Below are 25814 nucleotides of genomic sequence, written 5' to 3' on the forward strand. Positions count from 1 at the left end.
TTCTAAATTAAGCAAGACATATTAATAATTTAAATTCTTTAATGAATCTTTGAAATTTTAAGAATTAATTTGGAATTCAAAAAACAGATCTAACTATAATTGTAAATTAAATCAAAATATTTCAAAATACTATGTTTGTAATTGAGTACGAAATATGTGTACATAATGAAATACTTATCTTATTTATATGTTAAAAAAATTAAAATTTATTCATTATTTATTTTAAATAAAATATCATTAACTATTATTGTTTTTAAATTATTATTATTCATATTTAATAAAGAAAAATCAATTATTCTTTTTACGAAGATGTTAATATCTATATTTTTCTAACATATACTACAATAGTTAATAATTTTATTATAATATTAATATTAATGTTTTACTAAAAACTATTTATTTTTAAATTTTTTTCTAATTACAAAAATATTTTCATTTTTTAACAAGACTTAAATTAAATTTAATTAATATTATATAAATTGAGTTTAAATTTTTTTACAAAATCAAAATAAAAATTATTTTTAAAAACAAGTTTTTTGTTTTTATTTTTAAAATTTGTTTTTGAAAACAACTTAACAAACACCCTCTTTTTTTTTATAAAATACTAAAAAATTATTTTCCATTCTTCAATTTTAAAACAATTTTTAAAAATAAGCATTAGAAAACATAGTTAAATGGATCCTAAGAGCTTGTTTGACCATATAATTAGAAAATAATTTTTGTTTTTAAAAATAAAAAATTATTTTTAAAAATTCATAAGAATGTTCGGTTGTTGTTCTTCATTTTGGATTTTTAAAAGCAAAATAAAATAAATAATAGTTTTAAAATACAAATAGAAATTGTTTCACTTTTCAAAAGTTTTTAGAAAAGTAAGGAAAATATAGAGGAATTAAAAAAATCATAAAAAACAAATAAAATTGAACATGATATCATTCTTTTTTTCTCTCTATGATCTAATATCGATATTGAAAATCTTCAAATATAATATTATTTTAAATTATATGCATTTTTATGAATTTTTTAAACTTAATAAAAAAATTAGTAATCAAATAAATTCCAAATCAAATTATACTTTATATATAAATTTAGTAATTTTTGAAAATAATTTAAAATTCAAAAACTAATTAATTGGTAGTAGAAAGTCATAGGACTCAATAAAATTAGAAAATTATAGAAGTCAATAAAATGAAATTCATTTTGAATATTTTGGCTAGTTTCTTTTTTTTTTGCATATAATCATATTTTTACAATATTTTTTATTAGACAAATAAACTTCAAATCAAACAAAACTTAATGCATTAAATTTATTAATGGTCTAGTGTTTTTAAAAAAAATAAATTAAAACCCAAATAATGATTTAAGTAATATAAAAAACTAGATTCTATTGTTTCTTAAAATAGATTTTTCCTGTTTTTTTCACTAAACAAATAAACTCAAAATTAAACAAGATTTAACGCTTTGGATTCATTCATTGAGTCTGGTAATTTTTAAAGATAATTTAAAGCTCAAGTAGTGATTCAATTAATATAAAAAATTTATACTCAAAAATTGGTCTTGAACAACTTTATTATTTCTCTTTTACATAAAATCATATATTTTTTCTATTAGGCAAATAAAATTTAAATAAAAAAGACTTAATGTGTTGGATATATATATATAATTTTCTCATAGATATTAAATTAATTGAAATATAATTAATAATTTAAATTCTTTAATTAATCTTTAAGTTTTAAAAATAATTTGGAATTAGAAAAATTGATGCAATTAATTGAATATTTAATCAAAACAATATAGAATGCTATGTGTAATTGTGTACTAAATGTGTACAAGTAATAAAAACTTTGACTCATTTATATGTTTAAAAAGTTAAACTTTATTCATCATTTATTTTAAATAAAATATAATTGACAATTATTATTTTTAAATTATTATTTATTCAATTTTATATTAAAAAAAATAATATCCATATTTTTTTAACATATATTAGAATAATATTTTTTTTTTATAGAAAAAATAGAATTTATTATTTTATTATAATATTATTATTCATATTTTACAAAAAGTATTTATTTTTAATTTATTTGTATTTAGAAAACAAATTTTATCATGTACTAAAAACATATAAGTTGTAGAAGTGTGGATATGATTATTTATTGTGGTCATATTCAAGTTTTCAACCTATATGTTTTGTATATGATTGGTAGAATTGTCTGCAAATGATACTTGAATTGTCCGTTTGGACAGTTTGGAAATTCATAATATCTATGAAATCACACGCTTATAATTTAGCATATTGATAAGTTTTGACAGTGATTCCCCTTGTTCTCAAGGTGCATATTTGAAGAAGGTGACATATTGTTAGCAACTTAGTTAAGCTAACTAATAGTATGTTTATACCTTAGCCAATTCATGTACTTGGAGAACTATGGAGAAATGCTGCCGAAATTTTATCAAAATGAAACTAAGAATGTTAGTGATTGATTTGTAGGGATTATATATTTCTAAATGGGATAGGAACCACTACCAAATATAGGAATTTGAGATGCTAAAAAACATATCACATTCATTATAAGTTGATATTAAGATTCATTGTTATGTGATTGAAGGGTTTAATTTGCGGAAGTATGAGAAAAATACCAATAAATAAGAGTTGGATGCAAAAGTCAAGAGTAAGTAGTGAATATCATAAATGAGTTTTGGGGTTCTTAGACTTTCCCTTTAGCAATGCACCTAGAAAAGAAATGCTCCCATGTTCTTGCATTCGTTGCAATAATTGTCTTATGCAGAAGCGAGCAATCATGTATGACCATTTGTTAGTGACCGTCACCTAAAATCCTATTTCTTATAGCATGCTACTTGTGCTCTCTTTTTCACCTTGGACTGAAAAGTCTTCTACTTCATATTTTCTAAACAATTTATCATTCCGAGTTGATAGACGAATCTAATTATGAAGGGTACAACATGCAACAACAATTATTGGTTGCCTACTTGGCTTATAATAAGGCATCATCCTTAATATTAGAAATCGGGTCTTCAAAACAGCAAAACATCTTTTAATAATATTCCGAAGAAATGAATGTCTATAATTAAAAAGTTCTTTATACCTGATAGGTTGATTACGTCTACCCCAATATTCTTGTAAATGATATCACTCACCTCAATATGGTGACAAAAATCCAAATATAAAAGGATAACTAGAATCAACTACATAATATTTTCATTCACTTGACCAAGGAAAATTGACTTCTGGTCTAGTCAATGCATCCAAAAAGACACGTGCATCGTTTGCCGTTCCTTCCCAACCAGCATAAACAAATGTAAACATCATGTCAAAATCACATGCACATATAACATTTTATGTTATCATTGTTTTTCTACCCCTAAAACTGGTTTGTCTATCAGTTGGGACCCATGCACTAATATGAGTGCCATCAATTGCACCAATGCAGTCCTACAACAACAAACATCTATTATTATTAAGGAAATAAATTAAATAATGGTCATGAAAACTATTTATGTACATAAAATTCACATTTATAAATAAATTTTTTTATAAACTCTTACCTTAAACTATGGAAAATATTTAGGATTACTAGCAACAATGAAGACACCTCATTGGTCATATTGTTAGGACGTATGAGACTTTTGCCTAGTCGACATAATCACTACAACAAAATAGGTTTTTAATGACGAACTTTTAGTCACGGCCACAATCGTGACCAAAGGTATTATTTTGTCACGGCCGTGGTCAAATTGTGACTATATGTGTTAATAAAGCTAGGGTGGGGGAAAAAACATATTTAGTCACGGTGATTTTACCAACCGTCACCAAAAACATTGATGAGAGGGTATTTTAGTGACGGATTTATTTGAAACCCTCATTTTGTTTCCAATAAGTATTTGAAACCAAAAACTTAAATTTTTTTCCAATTGCCATATTGGAAAACCCTCATTTTGCGTCATAATTTGGATGTAATGCATATTGAAAAGAATATATGTGACAGTATAGTTGGCACCTTGTTGACTATCGATGGTAAATCGAAGGATAACTTCAATAGTCGTCTTGACTTGCAAGTTATGGGTATCAGAGATCAACTTCACCCCATACAAAGAGGGAATAGGGTTATATTGCCTGCTGCATGCTATTCACTAACTTCAAATGAAAAAAAGGAATTCTGTAAATTTTTGAAAGAAGTAAAGGTTCCAGATGGTTATGCTTCTAACATCTCTCGGTGTGTACAAGTGAATGAAAGAAAGATATTTGGGTTGAAGTCTCATGATTGTCATGTTCTCATGCAACAACTTCTTCCACTTGCAATTCGAGGAGTTCTACATAAGAATGTTTGTGCTGTTATAGTTGAACTATGTAGTTTCTTCAAACAGTTGTGTTCTAAAGTGTTAAAGACTGATCAATTAGAGCACCTTGAGAATGACATAATAGTCACACTTTGCAAATTAGAAAGAATATTTCCTCCATCATTCTTTGATGTTATGGTGCATTTACCTATTCATCTTGCAAGTGAGGCAAAGGTCGCTGGACCAGTGCAATATCGATGGATGTATCCTATCGAACGGTATGTTCTCATTCAATTAATCTTATGTATATTAAGTTTCGTATAGTTCATGAAACAAATCTATCATGTTGTGGAATGACAGGTATTTACGTACATTAAAGTCTTATGTCCGTAATAAGAGTCGTCCAGAAGGTTCTATTGCAGAGGGCTACATAGCAGAAGAATGTACAACCTTTTGTTCAAGATATTTGCATGATGTTGAAACGAAGCATGACCGTGAAGAAAGAAATTATGTCATTGAAAATAACATAACAAATGGTGGAGGGTTAACCATTTTCAAATGTATGGGACGTACAATAGGAAAGTCAACATCTCGTGTTCTTAGCACAGAAGAATGGTCCCAAGCACATTTATATGTGTTGACTAATTGTGAGGAAGTGACGTCATTTATTGAGTAAGACACTTATTTGAATAAAACTTTATATTAATTCTCGTACAAAAATTTAATTTTGGTCTTTGTGAACATTATAATTAATTTTTTCTTTTTTATCAGAGAGCATAAGCAATCTATAAGGGTTAAGCCTCGTATTCGTGCACGAGATGTAGATTTGATTCACACAAGAGAATTCATTAGTTGGTTTGAAGAACGTGTAAGTTCATTCACTACATAAATTGTTCTATTATCTAATACACATGTATGTATTAACATCTTATATTTGAATCTATAGATTATACAAATGCGACATGAAGGTCCAATTTCTGAACACATACTATCATTGTCTTGTGGACCAAGTACATCAGTTATATGTTATAGAGGATACATCATTAATGGGTTCAGATTTCACACAAGAGAACGAGAAAAAGGAAAAAAAAACTCAAAATAGTGGAGTTGTTGTGACCGTAGAGGTATCAAGCTTTGCAAGTGCAAGAGATAAGAACCCAATTCCTGGTCATGTTTCTTACTATGGTGTGCTAACTAATGTAATTGAGTTACATTACCTTGGTGGAAATAGAGTTATTTTATTCAAGTGTGACTGGTGGGATGTAATCAATAGTGGAAGGGGAATAAAGAAGGATGAATATGGGTTCACGTGTTTGAATTTTGAACGTACCATATGCACAGATGAACCATTTGTGCTTGCATCTCAAGCAAAACAAGTCTTCTATGTTCAAAATTCAAATGAGGAAAATTGGCACACCGTTGTAGAGATACAAACTCGAGGGGTTTATGATATGAATCAGAAAGTATCTACTAATGATCCAGAGCCATATCAACAGCTTATAACACTTCATAGTCAACGTGATGTGCATGAGTTGGTCGAGAATGATTTAATCAATTGGGATAGAAATGATATTGCAGGAGAAACTATCCAAACAGATGTTCTACTATCACGACAAGAAAACATTATTGAAAGAGATAATGAATTCATTCATGATGATGATATAGATGATGTGTAGCTAATAATATTGGTAAGTACATACATATATACTTACCAGATATACAAATTGTAATTTATTTCATATTATTTATGTAACTTATTTTGTATTACTTTTTCTAATTTACTTTATTATGTAGGAAATGTCACATCGAAGAGGAAGAGTACAAATAGTGTCTCCAGAAGATGAGTTGAACAATCTACAACAACTCTTAGACATACAACCTGCTGCAACTACTACTCCTAGTAGTTCTGATCCTTCTGATTCTTCAGATCCTTCTGTTGCTGGTATGATTAAGAAGATTATGTTTAACTTTACATATGATAAATGTGTTTACATATGTTTAATTTCTTGAATGATAGGTTTTTAATGTTTAAATTTATATAAGATAAGTAAATTATGTTTCTTTTAATTTCATTATTACTCTTAATAGGTTCATCTTCTAGCAAAAAGAGGACACGTGGCCCAACACGTAACTTAGATTTACTTAGTATGAAACCCGGGGAAAAAAAAACTACACGATTCAATATGAGAGGGCAAGTTGTTTATGATGGAAAAGGGGAAAGATTATCAAGCTATATGGGAACATTGGTGCGATCTCAACACAATGTACCCATCCAAGTTCAAGATTGGAATCATGTTAGTGAAGATGTGAAGGAAAAGATTTGGGCCTTAGTATTGGTATATGCTAGTTACTATTCAATCTAAATTGTAATGTTATTGTTTAAAAATGATACCTCTTATTTATACATGAGATTTTAATGCAATACAGGAAAAATATGAACTAGAAGAAACATGCAAGAGCTACATTCTTCAATGTTGTGGAAATTTGTTTAGAAGCTATAAAAATAAAATGAAGGCCAAGTATTATAACCCTTATAATACAGATGAGGAGAGATTGTGCCATCGACCTCCACACTTATCGGATGATGATTGGAGGTGGCTCATCCATTTTTGAAGTACACCTAAGGCCAAGGTAAAGATAATTATCTTTTCTTGATAATGTATCTTATGATAGTCATATTCACTTAAAATGATATTTATTAGTTATATCTAACCTAATAATTCATGTATATAACTTTTATTATCTTTCTATTACCTATATAGGTGACTTGCTATTTTTTAATTAATGTAGGATATCTCAGAAAAAAACAAGGCAAATAGGGCAAAGCAAGTGATAAAGCATACATCGGGATCAAAAAGTTATGCTCAAATTCGATATGAACAGGTTGGAAATTTATTATTAATATGATTTGTTTGTACATAAATAATTCATCATAAATAACTCAATTGTTTTACTTGTAAGAATAGGCACAAAAGAAAGAGGATCGAAGTGAGCCTAATAGAATTGAGATGTTTGCCTTGACACACACAAGAAAAGATGGGACACCTGTTGATGATCATTCTAAGGAGATTATGGTAATGAAGTAAATAAATTTTATATACTTGTATTTCAATCATAGCCTCATACTAAATTATTTTAAAAGTCTAACAATTTTTTTTTTTGTTTTTTACAATTTCAGGATCAATTTCAGCAATTACTATCCCAACCTGAAGGGACATCTTCTTCTACTTCTGCATCATCTGGAGCATCTACATCTGTATCATCTACATCTGTAGCATCTACATATGTAGATGAGATATATACTCGAGTCATGGGTCCAGAGAGACATGGTCGTGTTCGAGGGTATGGATATGGTCCTACTCCTACCTTAGTCTTTGGTTCTACTAGTAGAAGGCGATCAGGAGCTATTCTTTCAACACAACTTGAAAATGCCCAAGAGATGCTAATGGCTGCAGAACAAAAGTTTACAACTGCAACTGAAGAACTCTCCAATGTGAAAGATGAACTCTCACATGTGAAAGAAACATTTGAAGAAAGGTTGATAGAAGTTCAAAAGAAGACACGAGAAGAAGTGAAAGAAGAGTTTGAAGAAAAAATGATGGAAATGCAAAGAAAAATGCAAGCACAAATGCAAGCACAAATTCAAGAACAGATGATGCAAATGATGCAACAATTTCAGCAAAAGTAGTATAAATTTGAAGATTTTGCTACATCTTTATATGATAGAGTATCTTAACTTTTTTGAAGAATATGCTACTTATTTATATGATAGATTCTCCTAACTTTTTTTGCTTTCTATGACTATTATGTGATGTTTGGTTGGTTGATTTGTTATATTATGTTAAAATGTGAAACTAAATTTGAATCTCTTTGTTTTTTGTTTGTTTGGTTTTTTTTTTTGTTGTATTATGTTTTTTTTTATTTAATGACTATATATTGATATATAAGTTTTTAACTAGCTTGGAATAATTGATTGTAATATATAGAAATTTTTTTAATTGCTTAATTGCATATACAGGTCTAAAATGGGTTTGTTTGGGTTTATAACAGGTTTGGGAAATTTGAATTTATAAAAAACCAATTTCCAAAATATAACAAATTTTAGTCACGGCCACTAAAAAATTGTAACCATAAGTGTACTTTTAGTCACGATCAATAATGAACCGTCACCAAAATTTGGGGATAAGGCGACCATCACATGATTATTTTCAGTCACGGTCATTAATAGTCGTGACCATAAGTGGACATTTTGTCATAATAGACCTAATTATTAGTCACGGTCACTTAATTACCGTGACCATACACCTATATTTAGTCACGATTCATGAATTGACCGTGACCATACGACCCATTTAGTCACGGTCAGGGAATTGACCGTGACCATAACATTTAATTTAGTCACGGTCATCTTATTAACCGTGACTATAGACATACATTTAGTCACGGTTAGGGCGTTGACCGTGACCATAACATTCCATTTAGTCACGGTTAGGGCATTGACCGTAACCATAAGTTTACATATAGTCACGGTTTATTACCTGACCGTGACTAAATCAACTTAATAAATATCAAGTATTCTTAACTTTTTGGTCACGGTTTTTGTATGGCCGTCACAAAAAAGGAATCATATGGTCACGATCACTTAGAAAACCGTGACCAATACCTTTAGCTACGCCTCATATTGTGACGCTCGGTCACGGTTTCATAAGGCCGCGACAATAGGTTTTGGTCACGGATTTTTAAGATTTGGTGACGGTCTTGTTGTGAATGGACATCTAACTTCTTTAAAGTGTCGAGCGACAATCTCCATGGAGTGTTGAAAATGGTCTGCTACAACCCTCATTCTCACATTATGTCCTACGATTAGTAAGAACATAATAACTGCTTCTTCAACTAAGACTAATCTTGTATCTTGTAAGTTTTCATGTCTTTTAAGATGATCACAAAGGTTCATAAATGTTTCTTTATCCATCCGAAATAGTTCATAGCATGTCTGAGGATGACCTTTTATCATATCTTTTACAAATTGTGCACCACTTAACATTGATGTCCTTTGAGGTGTTTTGCATAAAAATATTTCTTCATACTCATTCATTATGTGGGTAATAAAAATTTCATCTAAATCATCGTTCTCTTTAGAATATAAAGTTGACTCATATAGTGAACCATTGCTTATGCTATTATCATCCATTGGTTACTACACAAAACAAATTAACTCACAATATAAAATAGCATGAAATGAACATTAAAGTAGCTATAATGTAAGTTTCATAACCATAAATAACATCCATACAATGAAAAACTAAAGAGCATGGTAAAAGATTCTAACCAAAAGAGAAATAGTACATATTACAATGTCATCATAATAGTTATTCATCTAAACATTCACATTTAAAGCCTATCAAGTCATGCCCTTTTCCTCCCATCAGGCATATTGATAAATATCTTTTTCCACTCCGGCATTGTGAATTTCTCAACAGCTTTTAAATATTTGTCATTATCCAACAATTCAATGGTTTGTAAGGCTGTCATGCACCTTGTTATGCTAAAATCATTAGTACCTGCACTAGTAGCTTCACTACTAGTTCCACTCTTATATCTTTCCACTCTAGCTAATAATGCCTCAGTTCTAGCTCGAGATGTTTCCGTTCTAGCCTTTGATGCCTCAGCCCAAGCTTTCAAAGCATCTCCCATTTGACTTAATCTGGACTCTTTCTTACCTTTACGCTCTAATAGAGAATTAGTTGCACGCTTTCCAGAATGGGTGATCACTCCTCCTACCATCTCTGGTCATAGAGGATCATCAAGGATCTCAGTATCTACATCCACATGCACTCCACCATGTTCCAAATTGTCATCCATCTCATCCTCATCGTCAATGTTTGGTGGATCTTGGGTGGAAGAGTAGTGGAGGACACCAGTTGATGTTGATGGATTAAAGATCAATCCTAGCAAGTTGTAGTTTGGGCATCCCTTTGAGCAAAATCCTTTTGCATTTGGGCGTGCCTAATAGAGGGGGAAAAACTCACTCTTAGTGTATACCAAATATTTAAATTAAAAAGTAATTAGTTTAAAAGTTATTTTTTACTTGAATGTAATTTTGTCAGGTTTCCTCTAGAGCATGCACTGTGTTAGTTTCAACATTTCAACCAAATCCAATATGCTTTAAAAGATTAGAGAACTCATGGGTGCATTGCACATTGTCTATTAAACTTTTGTTTAAGCTGCTTCAAATTGAAATTTCTTTTCCCTTAACTATTGACCTTAAGTAAGATCCTTCTCCATGTGTTGACACTAAATGTACCACTATCCATGTTACATTTATTAACTACATTTACCATGATGTCAATAATGATTTTCTCTATATTACCTCTCCATGTTGTTGCATCCTCAACATCTATTATCTCAATTGTCATCTATACAATCCCATCACAAATAAAAACTTTATAAGAAGACAACTTTTAGAATCACCAATAGAACTTAAGGGTATGTTTGAATGAGAATTAAGATTGTTGACATATAGTGTATAAAAATCTAAAAGAAAAAAAATATAGATTTGATATTAATTAGATCATAAATACTTTTTTTTTTAGTTTTTATAAAATTTGAAACAAAAATTAGGGAAAAAATGAAAGAAAAGTAAATAAAAAGGATAATAGTTTGATTAATTTTATATTTGATTAATTTAAAATAAAAATATTTTTTTATATTTTTTTAAAATAAATCAAACATGATAGAATCATTTTTATTAACATTTTTTTTCTTGATTTAATCTTTAATTTTATTAAGAATTATAGTATATTCTATTAAGATGAGATAAAAAGCTTTAAAAAGAATTAATTTAATCTTTACAACTAATTTTTACCCAACAAGCTTGTAAATAGAATATATATAGGACATGAAAATAAATGCAAATATGTTCATTTGAGATGTAGAAAAAAGAATGCAAAAAAACCATCAAAATAAGTTTTAGTTTTCATATAAACAAAAATTTTATTCTAAATTTTATTTTTAGTAATTAATCTAAATATAATTTTTATTTGGATGATTGAAGTCAAAGTAGCGGAGTTGTTATTTTAATAAATTTGCTTTGGCCAATAATTGTTTACAATGACACTTTGTTCATTATTTTTTGAGTTATAAGTAAGATGAAGTTTGAAGATGGTGTCATTTTCTAAGGGATTCCCACGCATGGCTCAAGATGGTGTTCTTATTTGTGAAGTTTGAAGTTTGAAGATGTTTTGACCAATATATGTATTTTCTCTTTATTTATGAATTTTATTTTACCAACCATTTTATCCATACAAATGACCCTCATGTCCCTTAAAAATCTCTATGACCATGACAATCTTGAAAAAAGTTTTACCCAATATTACCTTCTTATTTACATATTACTATCTCTTCTCTTTCTCGTCTTTAATCTTCTTGAAAATTGAAAAAAAATTCACCTACAAAACCCTCTCAATAAATATGAATTTTCCAGCAACTCGTTTTCATTCTCTTCCATGTCCTTAAGTAGGTTTTTTGTTTTTCTTGAATAAAACAACTCAAGAAAAATCAGAACTGAGAAATGGTAAAAATCAGGAATTTTTTTTTTTGTTTTCTTTCTCGTTCCCCACTTTTCTCAACATCCAAACGGGAAAAAAAAACAGGGAAAATCAAAAAGCTAAAAACGCATGATTAAAAAAAAAAAAAAAAACTCAGATCTCATTCAAATAACAGAACTGAGAAACAATCCCATTCCAAACAAAAATAGATTTCAAAACAAGCAAAATAGCTTCTACAATACCAAAAAAAAAAATTATCTCTTTACCCAGATATGACATTTTTCTCAACAAATGTTACCAAAATAAGCCTATTTTACTAGATCTACCAAAAATAACTTTAACATATGCGGAAATAAAAGGAAAGCACATATATGTTGGTGGAGTTACCTTCGTTTCGTGCTGCTAGAGATGTCGTCACTGTGTCGGAGGAGAAAAAATGTGAGAATCGGGAGAAAAAAAACACGGAGAATAGTTGTTCTCTTATGTCTTTTTTTTTTTTTTTGTTCTGTAAACAAAAAAAGAAAAGGAAAACAACCTTTTTTTGTTCTCTAAAAAGTGTCATTTTGAGAACATGGAGAACAAGAAAAACTAAAACAACTTTCTCTATCAAACAAGTTTTTAGTATTTTTTGTTTTCAAAAACAGAAAACAGTTCTTGAAAATAGCAACCAAATAGGCCCTAAATCATGTTAAAGGTATTGTTTGGGTGGTAATAATAATAATAAAATAAAACTTCTTAAATAGAACTTCTTCAATGAAGTTATAAAAAAAAAATCAACTTTGATTAGATACTCAAATAAATAAAGGATCTATTAGTATAGAAATGATTTGTATGATATCTTATCTAATCTACGGAATATACCATGTCATCCAGAAATTTGAGTGATTCCTTCTTTCTTCAAACTTTGAGAGGATCGATAGATACTATCGAGGAGTTGATGTTTTGAATCAATCGATAAAGTTTGGTTTTAAAAAACATCATTAGAAAAAAAAATGAAATAGAGTTTTTTGTTAGTTGTTGGAACCCTATTCTCATGCGCTGGATCTTGTAAGGTGCATGCATCTATCCTTATTGGTCTCTAGATCTAATGCAGCAAAAAAAAGAAGTCTTAAAACCATTTTCAAATAAAGATCTAGAGATTTAAAACTTATATTTGGGATCTGAATGTTCCTAAATCAAAATTTGTCTAATTAAGAACATGCCTAAAAAATTTAAAGGTCTTGTACACTCAAGATCTTTCGTCGAACTACAATCTCGGCGCTCCAAAGTGTATGTGGGTAATGAAAATGTGGAAGTTTTGACTCTCTTTCTCTAAAAGTGAAAAATGACTAACTGAAAGTTATTAGGAAACTTTAACTAGAGTATTTATAGGGTTACTCATTGGGCTAAAGTGACTCAAGCCTATTAAGACTTGAGTCACTTAATTTAGCCCAAAACAGGTCATAATTGATTAATTAACCACATAGAGCTATCTAAGTAATCAATTAACTTAATCCAAATACCTTGTTCATTATTCCCTATGCAACCTTGCATAATTACCAAAACACCTTCATGCACAAAAATAAACTAGAGTCTATCTAACCTTGATAAACTGTGTCATCATGATATATAAACTCAGAGTGAGGACCATTGGGACCTATAGGATTATTGGTTTCCTCAAAATCCAATTCTGAAGTTGATTCAATATTCCACTAAAGAGAGTCAACTGCACTATAATACCTTATGTAAATAACAATGAGACGAAACTTGGGTCCATGACCTACTATCACTATATGTAGACTCCTTATGAACTGATATCCATAATCTAATACGACAATGCTATCATTGATTAAGATTATCTTTCCAATCCTTGAGTTATAGATCTCACTTATTATGTGATTAACTAGCATACCCTACCCCTAAGGAGCATATGCTAAATTCCACTAAAGGAATTACTGTGGCTACAAATTTCATGATCACATGTCATTTGGATCACTTAAGGAGACATATTATCTCAATCTCATGAGATATTAGGGTGTTTTTATTAAGAATACTTGTTGCCACCCGTCTCTATCAACAATGACCCAATCTACAAAGATATATGATCACTTTAAGGTCTCACCCATAAGTCAAAGTTTTTTATTGATTTTGGCATAGACTCAATATCCTCTAAAGGTTAAGAGTTTATGTAGTATATAGTAGCTCGGTGAATCATGAAAATTGATACCTTTGGGTCATGATTTACCGTAAGTCCTATCCAATATGCATTACATATACTAGTGCACTTACCATGAGAAATCCATCTCGTAAGCTAAGACAAGTCATTTCTCAAATTAGAAGGAGGTGCACTATATTCTCTATTGATTACCCAAATTTATAAACTGACCGTGAATGATTTATCTATTTATAAGAAATCCATGACATATGGTTAGTTGATAATGTATTTTATCAAGGAATATGTTGATTATATATATATATATATATATAAAGGAAACCAAATACCGTTATATTCCAAGTCAAATCTAGAAAACCAAGTTTTCATCATTATAATTACGATGAAGCTTAACCAAATACAACATAAATCCTAATGGTACTATCTTCTACACAAGTATAACCAAATGCATATATGAACTTCTTAATCAATTCAAGAACGCAACTAAAAATTTGTTACCTCATTGAAAGATAATTAGCACACATGTTACAATTTTTTTTAATATTAGTCCATCACCACTATTCCACTATTGTGAACGTTATAATGGACTCTCCACTTTTGCTATTTGGTATAAAACCAACCAAATATCTAATTTATCAAACAAGTCAACCAACACATTTTACAAGATCAAAAGCAAACTCTTTCTTTACCCTAACATTGCAGAATATAAAAGGCATATTCATCATTCTTGATTTAATGTGAAGGAAGAAGTAACTTATAAACACCATAGCTTACCAAATCCCGTCTATGATATAGATCATTCCAAATGAAATGATAAAGAGTATTCATGAATTTACCATCCTTTAAAAAAATAAAAATAAATAACAAAAACCATTCATTGTGGAATTAAAAGTTGTGGAAACAAAAGAAAAGCATGAACCATATTCATAACTCCTAATGTCAACCATTCGACTAACTAGTATGAAGATCATTATTATTTTTATTTTTATAACTTCTATTCATAAATAATGGGGATTGAAAAAATACAGAAAAATGAACGTGAACTTTTATACATTAGTCTTCTCTTCATCAATTTAAAAATATTTTAAAATATATATATATTTTCACAAATCATATAATTATTTTCTAAAATATCCTTTTACATGATAATATTAAATTAAATTATCATTTTAATTTGATAAAAGTATCTTACAAATAAATATATTATAAATTTTTTATTATATAATATGAGATAGAAATTATTGTGGAAAATTTTTCTAAAATTCTCAAGTGATAAATAAAATCTTTCTAATTCCTTAATTAATAACAATTTTATGTTCTATATTACATAAATCCACTTATCTTCTCACTTTTTTTTTAATAAAATTAAATAAAAATTTTGTTAGCGACATCAACAATAAAATAAGAAATTTTTAAAAATTAAAGTATAACTAAAACTAAAATATTTAAAAATTAAATATAATTGAAACAAAAAAATTAAATACAATTAAAAATAAATTAAAAATAAAAAAAAAACAAAATATTGACTCTTATTATATTTTCAACTCTTTCTTGATATCTATATTTCTTATTAGTGTGCTTTAGCTAAATAAAAGTTAATATTTTTATATTTTTAATTTTAAAGTGTTTTTATTTTTAATTTTAAAATTTTTTATTTTATTTATCTTAAATCAATTTTCATGATAAAAAAAATATTCAATCGATATTATTAACTTGATAAATAAAAAAGTCATTTCATGATATAATATCTGACTTATAAAAGAATTCATGTATTTTTAAATATTTTTTAATGAATGAAGATAAATCTAATTGATAAAACTTGGAGTTATTTTTGCTAAATTTTTTAAAACTAGTGAGTCCAACCCACTTTTTCCAATAATAATAATAATAATAATTATCACATAGCTTTTAACCATGCATCAAAATCTTTTTTTTTTTTTTTTGTATTGTTTTTTACTATTTGACTTGTAAGATTTAGTTTTACATAATTCCAAATTATGAATAATTATTACATAAGAGAAATTAAAATTTAAGTGATCTTCTAATAAAATAAAATAATGGACAAAAAGTTTGATATAAAAGTTTTGAAAAATGAATGATATTTCAAATTATAGGTTAGAGTCTTCTTCTAGTGATGTATTGTAAAAGAAAATAAAATACGAAGAAAAGAAATTATAAAAGAAGAAATGAAATACTAATAAGGAAATTGAATGTTACTTTAATAGTATATTTTTCCTTTTATTGATATTTGGTGAGAGATTTACATCCATATGAATAATTATTTTTAATTTTATTTCTTAAATTTATAGTAAAAATGAAGAGGATCTAATAAACAAAAATGTATATTTATAGTAAAAATTAAGAGAATGTAACAAATATTATTGTACCGACATTTGGTATTCAACTACTTGTTCTAGTGGAAGGGATCGTGCCTTGCAATAGGAGGAGACTTGATATTTTCGTTAGAATTAATTAATTAAAAGAAGTGAAATAATTTTTATATTTATGAATTTAATATTTTTCATGTATTTATTTAAAAAATAATTTATTGACTTAAATAATCTTGATTATTTTAAGTATTTATAATCAGATTTTAAAAGAAAGAGTTATTTTTATGAGAAATATGAAGGTATTTTTGTTAAAAATATGACAAAAAAAAAAAAAAAATGGGTTAGATTTCCAAAAGTTTTTAATTCATTTTTAATCAAATAACCCTTTTTGTTTTTTTGTTGTTGTCTTTTTTTTTTTCAGTTAAATGGACTGAACGTGAGATTCGCAACAGAAGAAACAGGGGGTTTTAGGATGGTTTTATCATCATCGTCTTCTTCGTCTCTTCCTCTCTTTGTATCAAAACCCTAATCCCAAAGCCATGGCTTCCACAGCTGTATTTTTGCCAATCCCTCATGCTAAAATCCAGAAGCCGAAAAAGCTAGACCATCATAAACCCCACAGAACCCTCCCTGTCCTCTTCACTTCAAACCCGTCCCCTCACTTCCACACCTCCACAATCTCCAAAAATTCACTCTCTTCATCCTCTTTCCGGCACAATTTCCACTCTCCTTCACACTCTTCAAACTCCGAAGCCCAATGCCATGCTCTCCCACTCTCACCGACTAACAATTCTATTGAAACCCTCCAAGATTCTTCAAACATCCAGGTGAAAGAATCAATCCCAAGAATATTTGTCCAAGACCCACCTTGGATTTCCTCATTTTTGTTCCATGATTGGTGTGAAAGAAATAGGAGAACTGGGCAAAATGTGAAATTGGAGTTTCGAGAAACCGAGAGGAGGAACTATGGTTTGCTTAGGCGAAGGCAAGTGAAAGCGGAGACGGAAGCGTGGGAGAGAATGGTGGAGGAGTATAGAGAGATAGAGAGGGAGATGTGTGAGAAGAAGTTGGCCCCAAATTTACCGTACGTGAAGGCATTGTTTCTGGGGTGGTTCGAACCATTGAGGGAGGCGATAGACAAGGAGCAGAGAGCTCAGAGGACAAAGAAACAGAAAGCGGCGTATGCACCACATATTGAGTTGTTGCCAGCTGATAAAATGGCCGTTATTGTTATGCATAAGATGATGGGATTGGTAATGATGGGGCATGAGGAAGGGTGTGTTAGGGTTGTTCAGGCTGCAGTGCAGATTGGTATGGCAATTGAGCAAGAGGTGAGGATTGAGTTTTTGAATTGTGGGTTTAGTTTTTGATACTATAATCTCATGGTATGCTCATTGATTTTAAAAAATTCCATTATTTTTGCAGTGTAATTGAATGAAAACAAGAAAAAGATATGCACTAAAAATAATATTACTTACCATGAGTTAGTGGCAGAGTACTTGGATGCACTAGAAACATATAGTAACAGTTCCCATGTACAACTAAATAGATATATATTACTCAACACTAATTCAGGGAAGCCTTAAAAATAATATTACTTACCATGAGTTAGTGGCACAGTATTTGGATGCCCTAGAAACATATAGTAAAAGTTCCCGTGTACAACTAAATAGATATATATTACTCAACTCTAATTCAGGGAAGCCTTAAATCCTGCTACTTGGGGTTGTCCCTTACAATATTACACACCGAAATAATATATTATTGTTCATTTCTGTAATTGGCAAACAATGAGTATATGTTAACCCAAAGATATTATTGTTCATTGAGCACACATTTATTTTAGATGTATAGAAACAATTTGAAGTTGCCAATCAATTCAGTGAACAAATTTGATGGGAAATTGTCATTTCTCATTACCTTCTGAAGAGTTGTCATTGCAGCTTTCATCAATGCCATATGCTCCCCATTGTGACATAAGCTGAGATGTCATTAGGTCTTTTGGTTAGGGAATTAAGTCTCCTTAGAGTAGGTTGTTCCCTTCCTTGTTTGTTTTATCTAAGGCTAAAGAGGCATGGGTAGCAGATTTGTGGGAGCAAAGAGAGGGGGGAAGGGTTTGGAACTTCCATTTTGTTAGGAGCCTCAATGATTGTGAGTTGGATTATGTGGAGAGGTTCCTTAGGCAATTGCAAGGCCATGCGGTAATTAGGGAGCAAAAGGATAAAGTTGTTTGGAAGGGTGGCTGTAAAGGAAGGTTTTCTATAAGAGGCCTTTGCTCGTTGTTGGAACCAGATTGTGCTGTCTCTTCCAGTAGGGATTATATGGAATCCTTGGGTTCCCTCTAGGGTGAGGTTTTTTGCTTGGGAAGCTTGTTGGGGGAAGGTGTTAACTTTGGACAAACTCCAAAGAAGAGGTTTGCTGCTAGTCAATAGGTGCGCTCCGTGCAAAGAGGAGTTGAAGTCCATTGACCACATTCTTCTTTATTGTGATAAGGCAAGGGTCTTATGGCTGTTGGTGTTCTCTTTATTTGGGATCCAGTGGGTTATTTCTGCTCAGTTCGGGACACCCTCCTAGGGTGGCTATGTTTTCCTGTTAGAAGAAGGCAGAGGAAGGCTTGACAAGCAGCCCCTTTATGTGTTTTCTGGACTATTTGGAAGGAAAGAAATCGAAGAGTGTTTGAAGACGAGGAGTTGCCAAATTAGAGTCTTAAAGAGTTTTTTCCTGTACAATATTGCTTTGTGGATTCGGGTGTACATTCATGAGAATTCTTTGTCCTTAATTGATGGTGTAGATTGGTTAGGCCCTTTTTGAGGGTGGGGGCTGTTTTTTGGTTTCCCCCCTTTTTGTAGTCCTTGTTTTTTAGCTCTTTGTATGCCCCCGATGAACTCTTGTGCATTTTTCTCTCTTCAATGCAATCTCTTATAAAACAAATTATTATGTTTGATTTAAAATGTTTGATTAATGTTTTTAAAATGTTTGATTTTTTGGAAAATGTTTGCTTATTATTATTATTATGTTTGATTTTTGGAACTATGTTTTCTTTTTTATTTGGTTTATTATTATGTTTGATTTTTTGGAACCATGTTTGCTTTTTTTATTTGGTTTTCTATAGGTCTTGCTTTGCTATTGTTCTGTTCTCTGGTTTGTTGTGTTTGTTAGAGGATATTACTATTATGTTTGATTTTTTGGAACTGTGTTTGTTTTTTTATTTGGTTTTCTATAGGTCTTGCTTTGCCATTGTTCTGTTCTTTGGTTTGTTGTGTTTGTTGAAGGATCATGTGGAGTTTGGGACGTAACAGAGGAAAGATTCAAGAGGAAATTGGCTGCTTGGAAGAAACAATACTTGTCCAAAGGAGGAAGACTAACCCTTATTAAGTGCATTCTTTCAAATCTCCTGATCTACTTTATGTTGTTCCTTGTAATTCCAAGGAAAGTAAGAATCAGATTACAAAGAATTCAAAGGGAGTTTTTGTGGGGCAATATATGGAGGAAAGGAGGAAGATACACTTAGTAAGTTGGTCAGTTATTTGTAAAGATAAGAAGCATGGAGGGCTGGGGTTCAGGCACTTGGAGAAGCTCAATTAAACTTTGTTAGGCAAATGGCTGTGGAGATTTTCCCTTGAGAGGGAGAGCTTTTGGAGGAAAGTCATTAGAGGAAAATTTGGGGAGGTGGAGGGGGGTTGGACCACTAAAGAGGTGAGAGATTTTTTTGGGCTGAGCCTTTGGAAAGATATTAGAAAAGGGTGGGAAGAGTTCATTCTTAGAACTAGTATTCGTATTAGAAATGGTAGACACATGAGTTTTTGGTGGGATAATTGGGTTGGGGATTCTAAATTGAAGGATATTTTCCTTCTCTATTCAGGATTGCAGCCCACAAATTTGCTACAGTGCAGACCTTTTGAGGAGGCAAGGGGATGGAGGTGGTTGTTGGGAGGTGCATTTGAGAAGATCTTTCCAAAATTGGGAATTGGAGGAGGCGACTTGTTTTTTAGAATGTATTTCTGCGCTAAAGGTTCAAGAAGAGGGGGATTCTTTAGTTTGGAAGAATGAGGGAAGGGGAAAGTTTAGTGTCAAATCATATTATAAGTCATTAAGGGCTGAAAACAATATTTTATTCCTTGCCAATGAGATTTGGGGTTCGTGTGCTCCTCTTAGAAGTCGTTTTTTTTTGCTTGGGAAGCAGTTTAAGGAAAATTTTTAACAGTAGACATGTTAATGAAGAGGGGATGGTCCATGGCCAATACGTGCAACCTTTGTAAAGAAAGTGAGGAGTTGGCTGACCACATTTTGATTCATTGCGACGAGACAAGAATGCCTTGGACTGTGCTGTTAACTTTTTTCGGATTGGTTTGGGTGTTCCTGGATTCAATGAGAAATCTTCTTCTAGAATGGAAAGTTAAGGGGCTGAGGAAGAAGAAAAGACCAGTGTGGAGATTGGCTCTGATTTGTCTTTTTTGCTGTATTTGGGGAGAACGAAATCGAAGAACTTTCCAGGAGGAAGAGATGTCTGACCAAAGTCTGAGGAAGCTCTTTACCCGTTCACTTTTAGAGTGGTCTCAGCAGGTTTTGGGGTTAGACAATCCCTCTTTTTTTTTTTTGAATTTTTGTGTCCTTAATGGAGACTAGCCCCTATATTGTGGGTTTTGTTTCTCTTTTCTGCAGCCTGGTTGGGCTTTGTTTGTATATTGCCTGTATACATGGGGTACGCCTCTTGTTTTTAGGCGTTTATTAATTCAATTGGTCTTTGTCTATCAAAAAAAAAAAGAAAAAGAAAAAAGTTTCTCACCCTTTGTGGTATAAAACTCTTAACTAAGTCAAGTAATAGGCTTAGTTATTTAAATCCTAACATCTTTCTAGAGCATATTTTTTGCTTTGTTATGGGTCATCTGCTTCTTTCCCATTGCTTCAAACCATATCAATTTTGCCTTCCCCTTTCTCTTTGTTTCCTAATATGAAACGTCTTTGAAAATGCTTGAAAGAGGAATCACTGCAGGATGAATACAAGGAATACCCAACAAATAGGAAGATAAGAGATAAAAAAAGCCCAAATGGAAGGCTGGAAAAAAGTCCTTATGGTCCCTAACCTATTATTGAGTTCTAAAAAAGAGAAGTTCCCTTCTTCTAGATATTCCCTTGACCAAGCAGAGACTTGAGGAAATCATGGCTCTATTCGGATTAGCATTTTAGAAACCAAAAGCTCTTTTTAAGCTTAGTAAGTGTTTCTACCTTTGTTTGGGTGATTTTAATAGATGTGCTTCTATCTTTCAAAATAGCTTATGCTAGGATAATTTCACTTCTTATATATGGCCCTTTTTAACTTATGTCTTAAGTTGTTCTTGTTTAATGAAACTTTCGTAATACCAAGGTTTCCCCTTTGAAATCATGGCTTCAACTTTTGGTTGAAGCCAAACGGAAAAAGCTGTGTCAAGCAAAGCTTATGTTTCTGATTCAGCTTTGACAAACTCTAAGCCTTAATGAATTTCTCGATTTTGCTTCTTCTACAAACACCAAAATATCTCAATGTAGCTGTTCTCTGTACTATATCCCTTTTCTCTTTCTGGTGATATATCTCTGCCAACTAGCCAGAGAATCCTTCAGTGCTTTAGGCAGCACTGCACTCAAAAGGTGCCAAAGGTGGAAAAATTATATAGACCATATGGTGCTAACCGTTCCACAGTGAATGAGAAGGTCTTTGGTACTATTAACCCCATAATTTTTTCCCTCTTGGATATGAAATGGAAACCTTTTGTTGATAAGTAGAAATGGAATGCTTAGAAAGTAAAATATCCCTTGAAATCAAAGAGAGGCAAGCAACGTAACAAAATCAAGTGCAAGACCAAACGCCAATTGGAAGTGGCCCGCCTTTTGGCAACCGTCCATGGAAGCCCTTCTATCTTGAATATCTCTCTTTAGGTGGTTGCCCTATTAAGAACCTGTACTCCTTAAGGTAGTCAAGATAGCTACTGCCAAATTCCCTTTGATAATAATGTTGGTAGTTGCCATCAGCTTCAATTATATCTTTCATTTTCTTTTTTCTGTTTTTTGTCATTAGTTGTTGCTTAGAAAATTATGCAATTCATGAAAAGGCAAGGGCCAATTTGTGACAAGTTTAGCCTTAATATAAGCTGGCATTATATACATTATTGGACTATTACCTAGCTACTTAGGTTTTTGGGATAAATTCATAGTTTAACATGGTCTTAGTCAGGAGGTCATGAGTTTGAATCTCATTGCATGTCTATTTTCTCCATATATTGAGTTCCCATGGAAGTGGGGAGAAGGCTTCATGTGAGGTGGAGTGAAGTACTTTAGTCCAATGTTCAGGAGGCAGGCCTTTTTCTTTTTTCCTTTATAACATCTGTCAATTAGTGTCAACTGTTTGCAGATGAAGCTATGTTATTTTTATTATCCATGGTTTTATTATTACTGATTCTTCCATTTGTTATTTGTTTTATTTCAGGTTAGGATTCATAGTTTCCTAGAGAAGACAAAGAATTTCGAAAGACATAAGACTGTGGGTCATAGTCAGGAAGGTTTAAGAGAGAAGGAGATACTAAGAAAGCGTGTTAAAAGTTTTATTCGAAAGAAAAAAATAATTGAGGTGCAAAAGCTGGTGAAAAATGAGGAGATTACACCTTGGGGTCGAGATACCCAAGCCAAGGTTTGTGGCCATTGGTATTTCTTATTTCTAAAATCACTGATTGATGGAATTCTATCTGTGTATCTGTTTTGTTTATGTTCTGGATTTTGAAACCCTTCTCTTTAATGTGCAGCTGGGAAGTCGTTTGATAGAATTATTGACAGAAACAGCTTATGTACAAACTCCAGTTAACCAGTCAGCAGACTGTCCACCTGATGTTCGACCTGCATTTCGGCACACGTTTAAAACTGTAACAAAGGAATCAGGGTGAGACTTTACTTCTTCTCTCTTTCTGCAATTTATCTTCAAAGAACTGCACCTGGTGATGACTTAATTGTGGTCCACTAAACCATACTTATATCCCATATGATTTAATCTTAGGCATGGAATAGGGAATTTCCTTGATGGATGTGCCATGCTCTATTATAATGTTAAAGTTCACCTATTCCCAATAAATAACGAAATAAATAAATAAATATATATTTTTTTTAGTTGAAGCCTAACAGGGAAAAAAAGGCTGGTGCTAAGTTCCTAGGTTGATTGTGTTTGGGCAGCCAGGTAGTCATTGCCAACTAGTAGATTTGTTTGAAGTAAAGGCATTGTGAGCACTATGCATATCCCGGTGGGGCATGTTCATTGAGGATGATTGATGATCCAGTTTTTGCTGTTACTGTATTTTCTACTTTTAATTTTAGTTCTTAATTGTCTTTTTGTCATTACAGACAAAAAGATTGGAGGAAGTATGGAGTTATCGAATGTGATCCCCTAGTCCTTATTGGACTCGATAGAACTGTAAGTTAAAGGATATATTATTGTTCTTATCTTACCTGTTTTTTCCATTGAAAATTAGTTTGCAATTCCACATCGTGTCTCCTTTCCAATTTTACTTGTTTGCCCACTCAATATTAATTCACAACACCAAGTCATATTTAAATATTTATGTTGAAATTTAATTCTTCTTATAATTTATGTTAAGCAGTGTGTCTAAGAAAACACATCATTTCTATGTCTTCATCTTCATATCTTTAGTTATTTTATGGAATATTTAATCTTTCACATGGTCGTATTATCTTAAACTGTGTCTCAAACTTCTGTGCATCAAATCATCAGATCACTGCACTGTGTTTTTTCCCTCTCTTTTATTTTATTTGGATAACTAGTGGGTGACTGCAAACTTGTGTTACCTACCTGTGCACAAGTGAAATTATGCAATAAGAACATTGGGTTGATATCCGTGTTTTGACTATCTTTTATATAACTAATGTTGTATCTCTTTGTTTATATGCAGGCTAAGCATATGGTGATTCCTTATGTGCCAATGTTGATACCTCCAAAAAAGTGGAAAGGGTATGCTATTTAATAGTAGAGATCATAATATTGCGTTGCAGTTTCTTTTAATATGGCTTCCTCTTTTGCTTATGTCTTGAGTTGCGGCAAAATTCAACTTAATGCTTTGAATACATCTTCCCCTTTCCCAAAAGAATGAAAAACAATGTAACATAATAGTCCAAAAAATAAAATGATAGTTTGTTGCCCATGTGAAAGATGATATAAAAATGTGAAAAAAAGAGAAGGTGATATGTTCTATACTTAATTACCAAGTAATTTGAATATCTTCTAAAACAACTCCTCCTAGGTACGACAAAGGTGGATACTTGTTCTTACCTTCTTATGTCATGCGCACTCATGGATCAAGAAAGCAGCAAGATGCAGTTAAGAGTGTTCCAAGGAGACAACTGCAGAAAGTATTTGAGGTAAAAACTAAGTTACCATTTTTAGTTACTTCCCTAATCTTTTTATGGTAGTAGGTCAAGGCTAGAAATGTTGGCTAGCTTAGATGTTTAAGTTTTGTTAGGAAAGCATCATAGGCATGCTTTCAAGCATCAACCTAAGCTTGAACACCTTTACTTGCTTGAAAGAAAGAACAAAGAAGGATCAAGTTTAAATTCATGCAATTGTCATCTAAACCATTTTTTTTGATAGGCAAAGATCAAATATATTAGTAGTGTTTGACAAAAGGGCGTACAAAAGCATACACAATGCATACAAAGGTGCCAAAAGGCCAAATACAATGGAGGGGTAGACAAAAACAGCTCCCGTACTTTATTGAGAGGTCAGCTAATCAACAAAGCCTATCATGGACAATGGGCAAATCTCATATGTACATTTTAATCTACTCCAAAAGATTTATATATATATATATATATATATTGCTTGATTTGTTTTTTTTTTTTTTCTTTTTGGTATTTTCAAGTGCTTTCCTATTTCTCTCCTTCCATATAGTCTAAAATAAGCATAAAGGAGTTGCTCTTAATCCATGACAACTTGAAAGGACATCTTTGACCGAGGAAGCATCTCCCACTCTTCCAAAGAGAGCATAAATTAAAATCATAGCATCAGTGCTTTGGAGTAATGAAAGAGGATGTGATTAGCTATTTCTTCTTCTTTGCACAAATAGTGTTTGTTCGACATCCTCTACCCCCCTTTTTTGAGCTGATCTAATGTTAATATCTTTCCGCACATAGCTTCCCAAGTGAAAAAGCCAATTCGCAATGGAACCCACATATTTAAAACAATGCAAGAGAGGAATACCTCCATACTTCCATTAGATAAAGAGAAATATAGAGATTTAATTATGAATTTACCACACTTCGGATTTAGCCAAACCATTCTATTCTCTATATCCCTACAAATCATTTGTGCTAGTAAGTTCCTAAAAAAGGCCTACACCTCGTTGAGTCTCTAGTCATGAATCTGTCTTGTTAAGTTGAGGTTCTAATAAACTCCTTCCTCTTCCTACTCCTAATCTTAGTTACCTATGCATCTTTGGTGGTCAATATTGAGAACAA

At 31.2% G+C, this 25814-nt stretch overlaps 2 protein-coding genes and 1 long non-coding RNA gene across 4 annotated transcripts in view; all 3 read left to right on the forward strand.

Annotated features, from left to right (window-relative positions):
• The first annotated feature begins 4618 nt into the window (after nucleotides 1–4618).
• LOC104880709 (uncharacterized) lies at nucleotides 4619–6921 on the forward strand. 2 transcript variants are annotated; one of them, XR_786898.3, is made up of 6 exons: nucleotides 4619–4968; nucleotides 5068–5164; nucleotides 5243–5984; nucleotides 6091–6238; nucleotides 6385–6632; nucleotides 6724–6921. It is a non-coding gene; the product is annotated as an uncharacterized LOC104880709 (long non-coding RNA). The 2 variants fall into 2 exon arrangements; XR_009466889.1 differs by having other exon boundaries at nucleotides 5068–5984.
• A 155-nt stretch (nucleotides 6922–7076) lies between these two features.
• LOC104880720 (uncharacterized) lies at nucleotides 7077–8130 on the forward strand. The gene is made up of 3 exons (XM_019222868.2): nucleotides 7077–7179; nucleotides 7263–7370; nucleotides 7475–8130. The coding sequence occupies exons 2-3, from the start codon at nucleotides 7305–7307 to the stop codon at nucleotides 7982–7984; spliced, it is 576 nt and encodes a 191-aa protein (XP_019078413.1). The 5' UTR covers nucleotides 7077–7179; nucleotides 7263–7304; the 3' UTR covers nucleotides 7985–8130.
• An 8613-nt stretch (nucleotides 8131–16743) lies between these two features.
• LOC100250202 (DNA-directed RNA polymerase 3, chloroplastic) overlaps nucleotides 16744–25814 on the forward strand; it is a 51148-nt gene continuing 42077 nt past the window's right edge. The window contains exons 1-6 of the mRNA XM_002274485.4: nucleotides 16744–17656; nucleotides 22786–22986; nucleotides 23099–23232; nucleotides 23688–23757; nucleotides 24254–24312; nucleotides 24602–24719. Coding sequence (XP_002274521.1) covers nucleotides 16865–17656; nucleotides 22786–22986; nucleotides 23099–23232; nucleotides 23688–23757; nucleotides 24254–24312; nucleotides 24602–24719 — 1374 coding nt within the window. The 5' untranslated portion in view covers nucleotides 16744–16864. The remainder of the gene's footprint in view (nucleotides 17657–22785; nucleotides 22987–23098; nucleotides 23233–23687; nucleotides 23758–24253; nucleotides 24313–24601; nucleotides 24720–25814) is intronic.

This window comes from Vitis vinifera, chromosome 11, assembly GCF_030704535.1.
Source record: "Vitis vinifera cultivar Pinot Noir 40024 chromosome 11, ASM3070453v1".
Lineage (NCBI taxonomy): Eukaryota > Viridiplantae > Streptophyta > Magnoliopsida > Vitales > Vitaceae > Vitis > Vitis vinifera.

What these genes read in the sequence shown, in the direction of transcription:
- LOC104880720 (XM_019222868.2), top strand. Translation starts at nt 7,305, where the DNA reads ATGTTTGCCTTGACACACACAAGAAAAGATGGGACACCTGTTGATGAT. An exon ending in ATCATTCTAAGGAGATTATG is followed by an intron (nt 7,371 to 7,474) that starts GTAATGAAGTAA and finishes TTACAATTTCAG; the next exon opens with GATCAATTTCAGCAATTACT.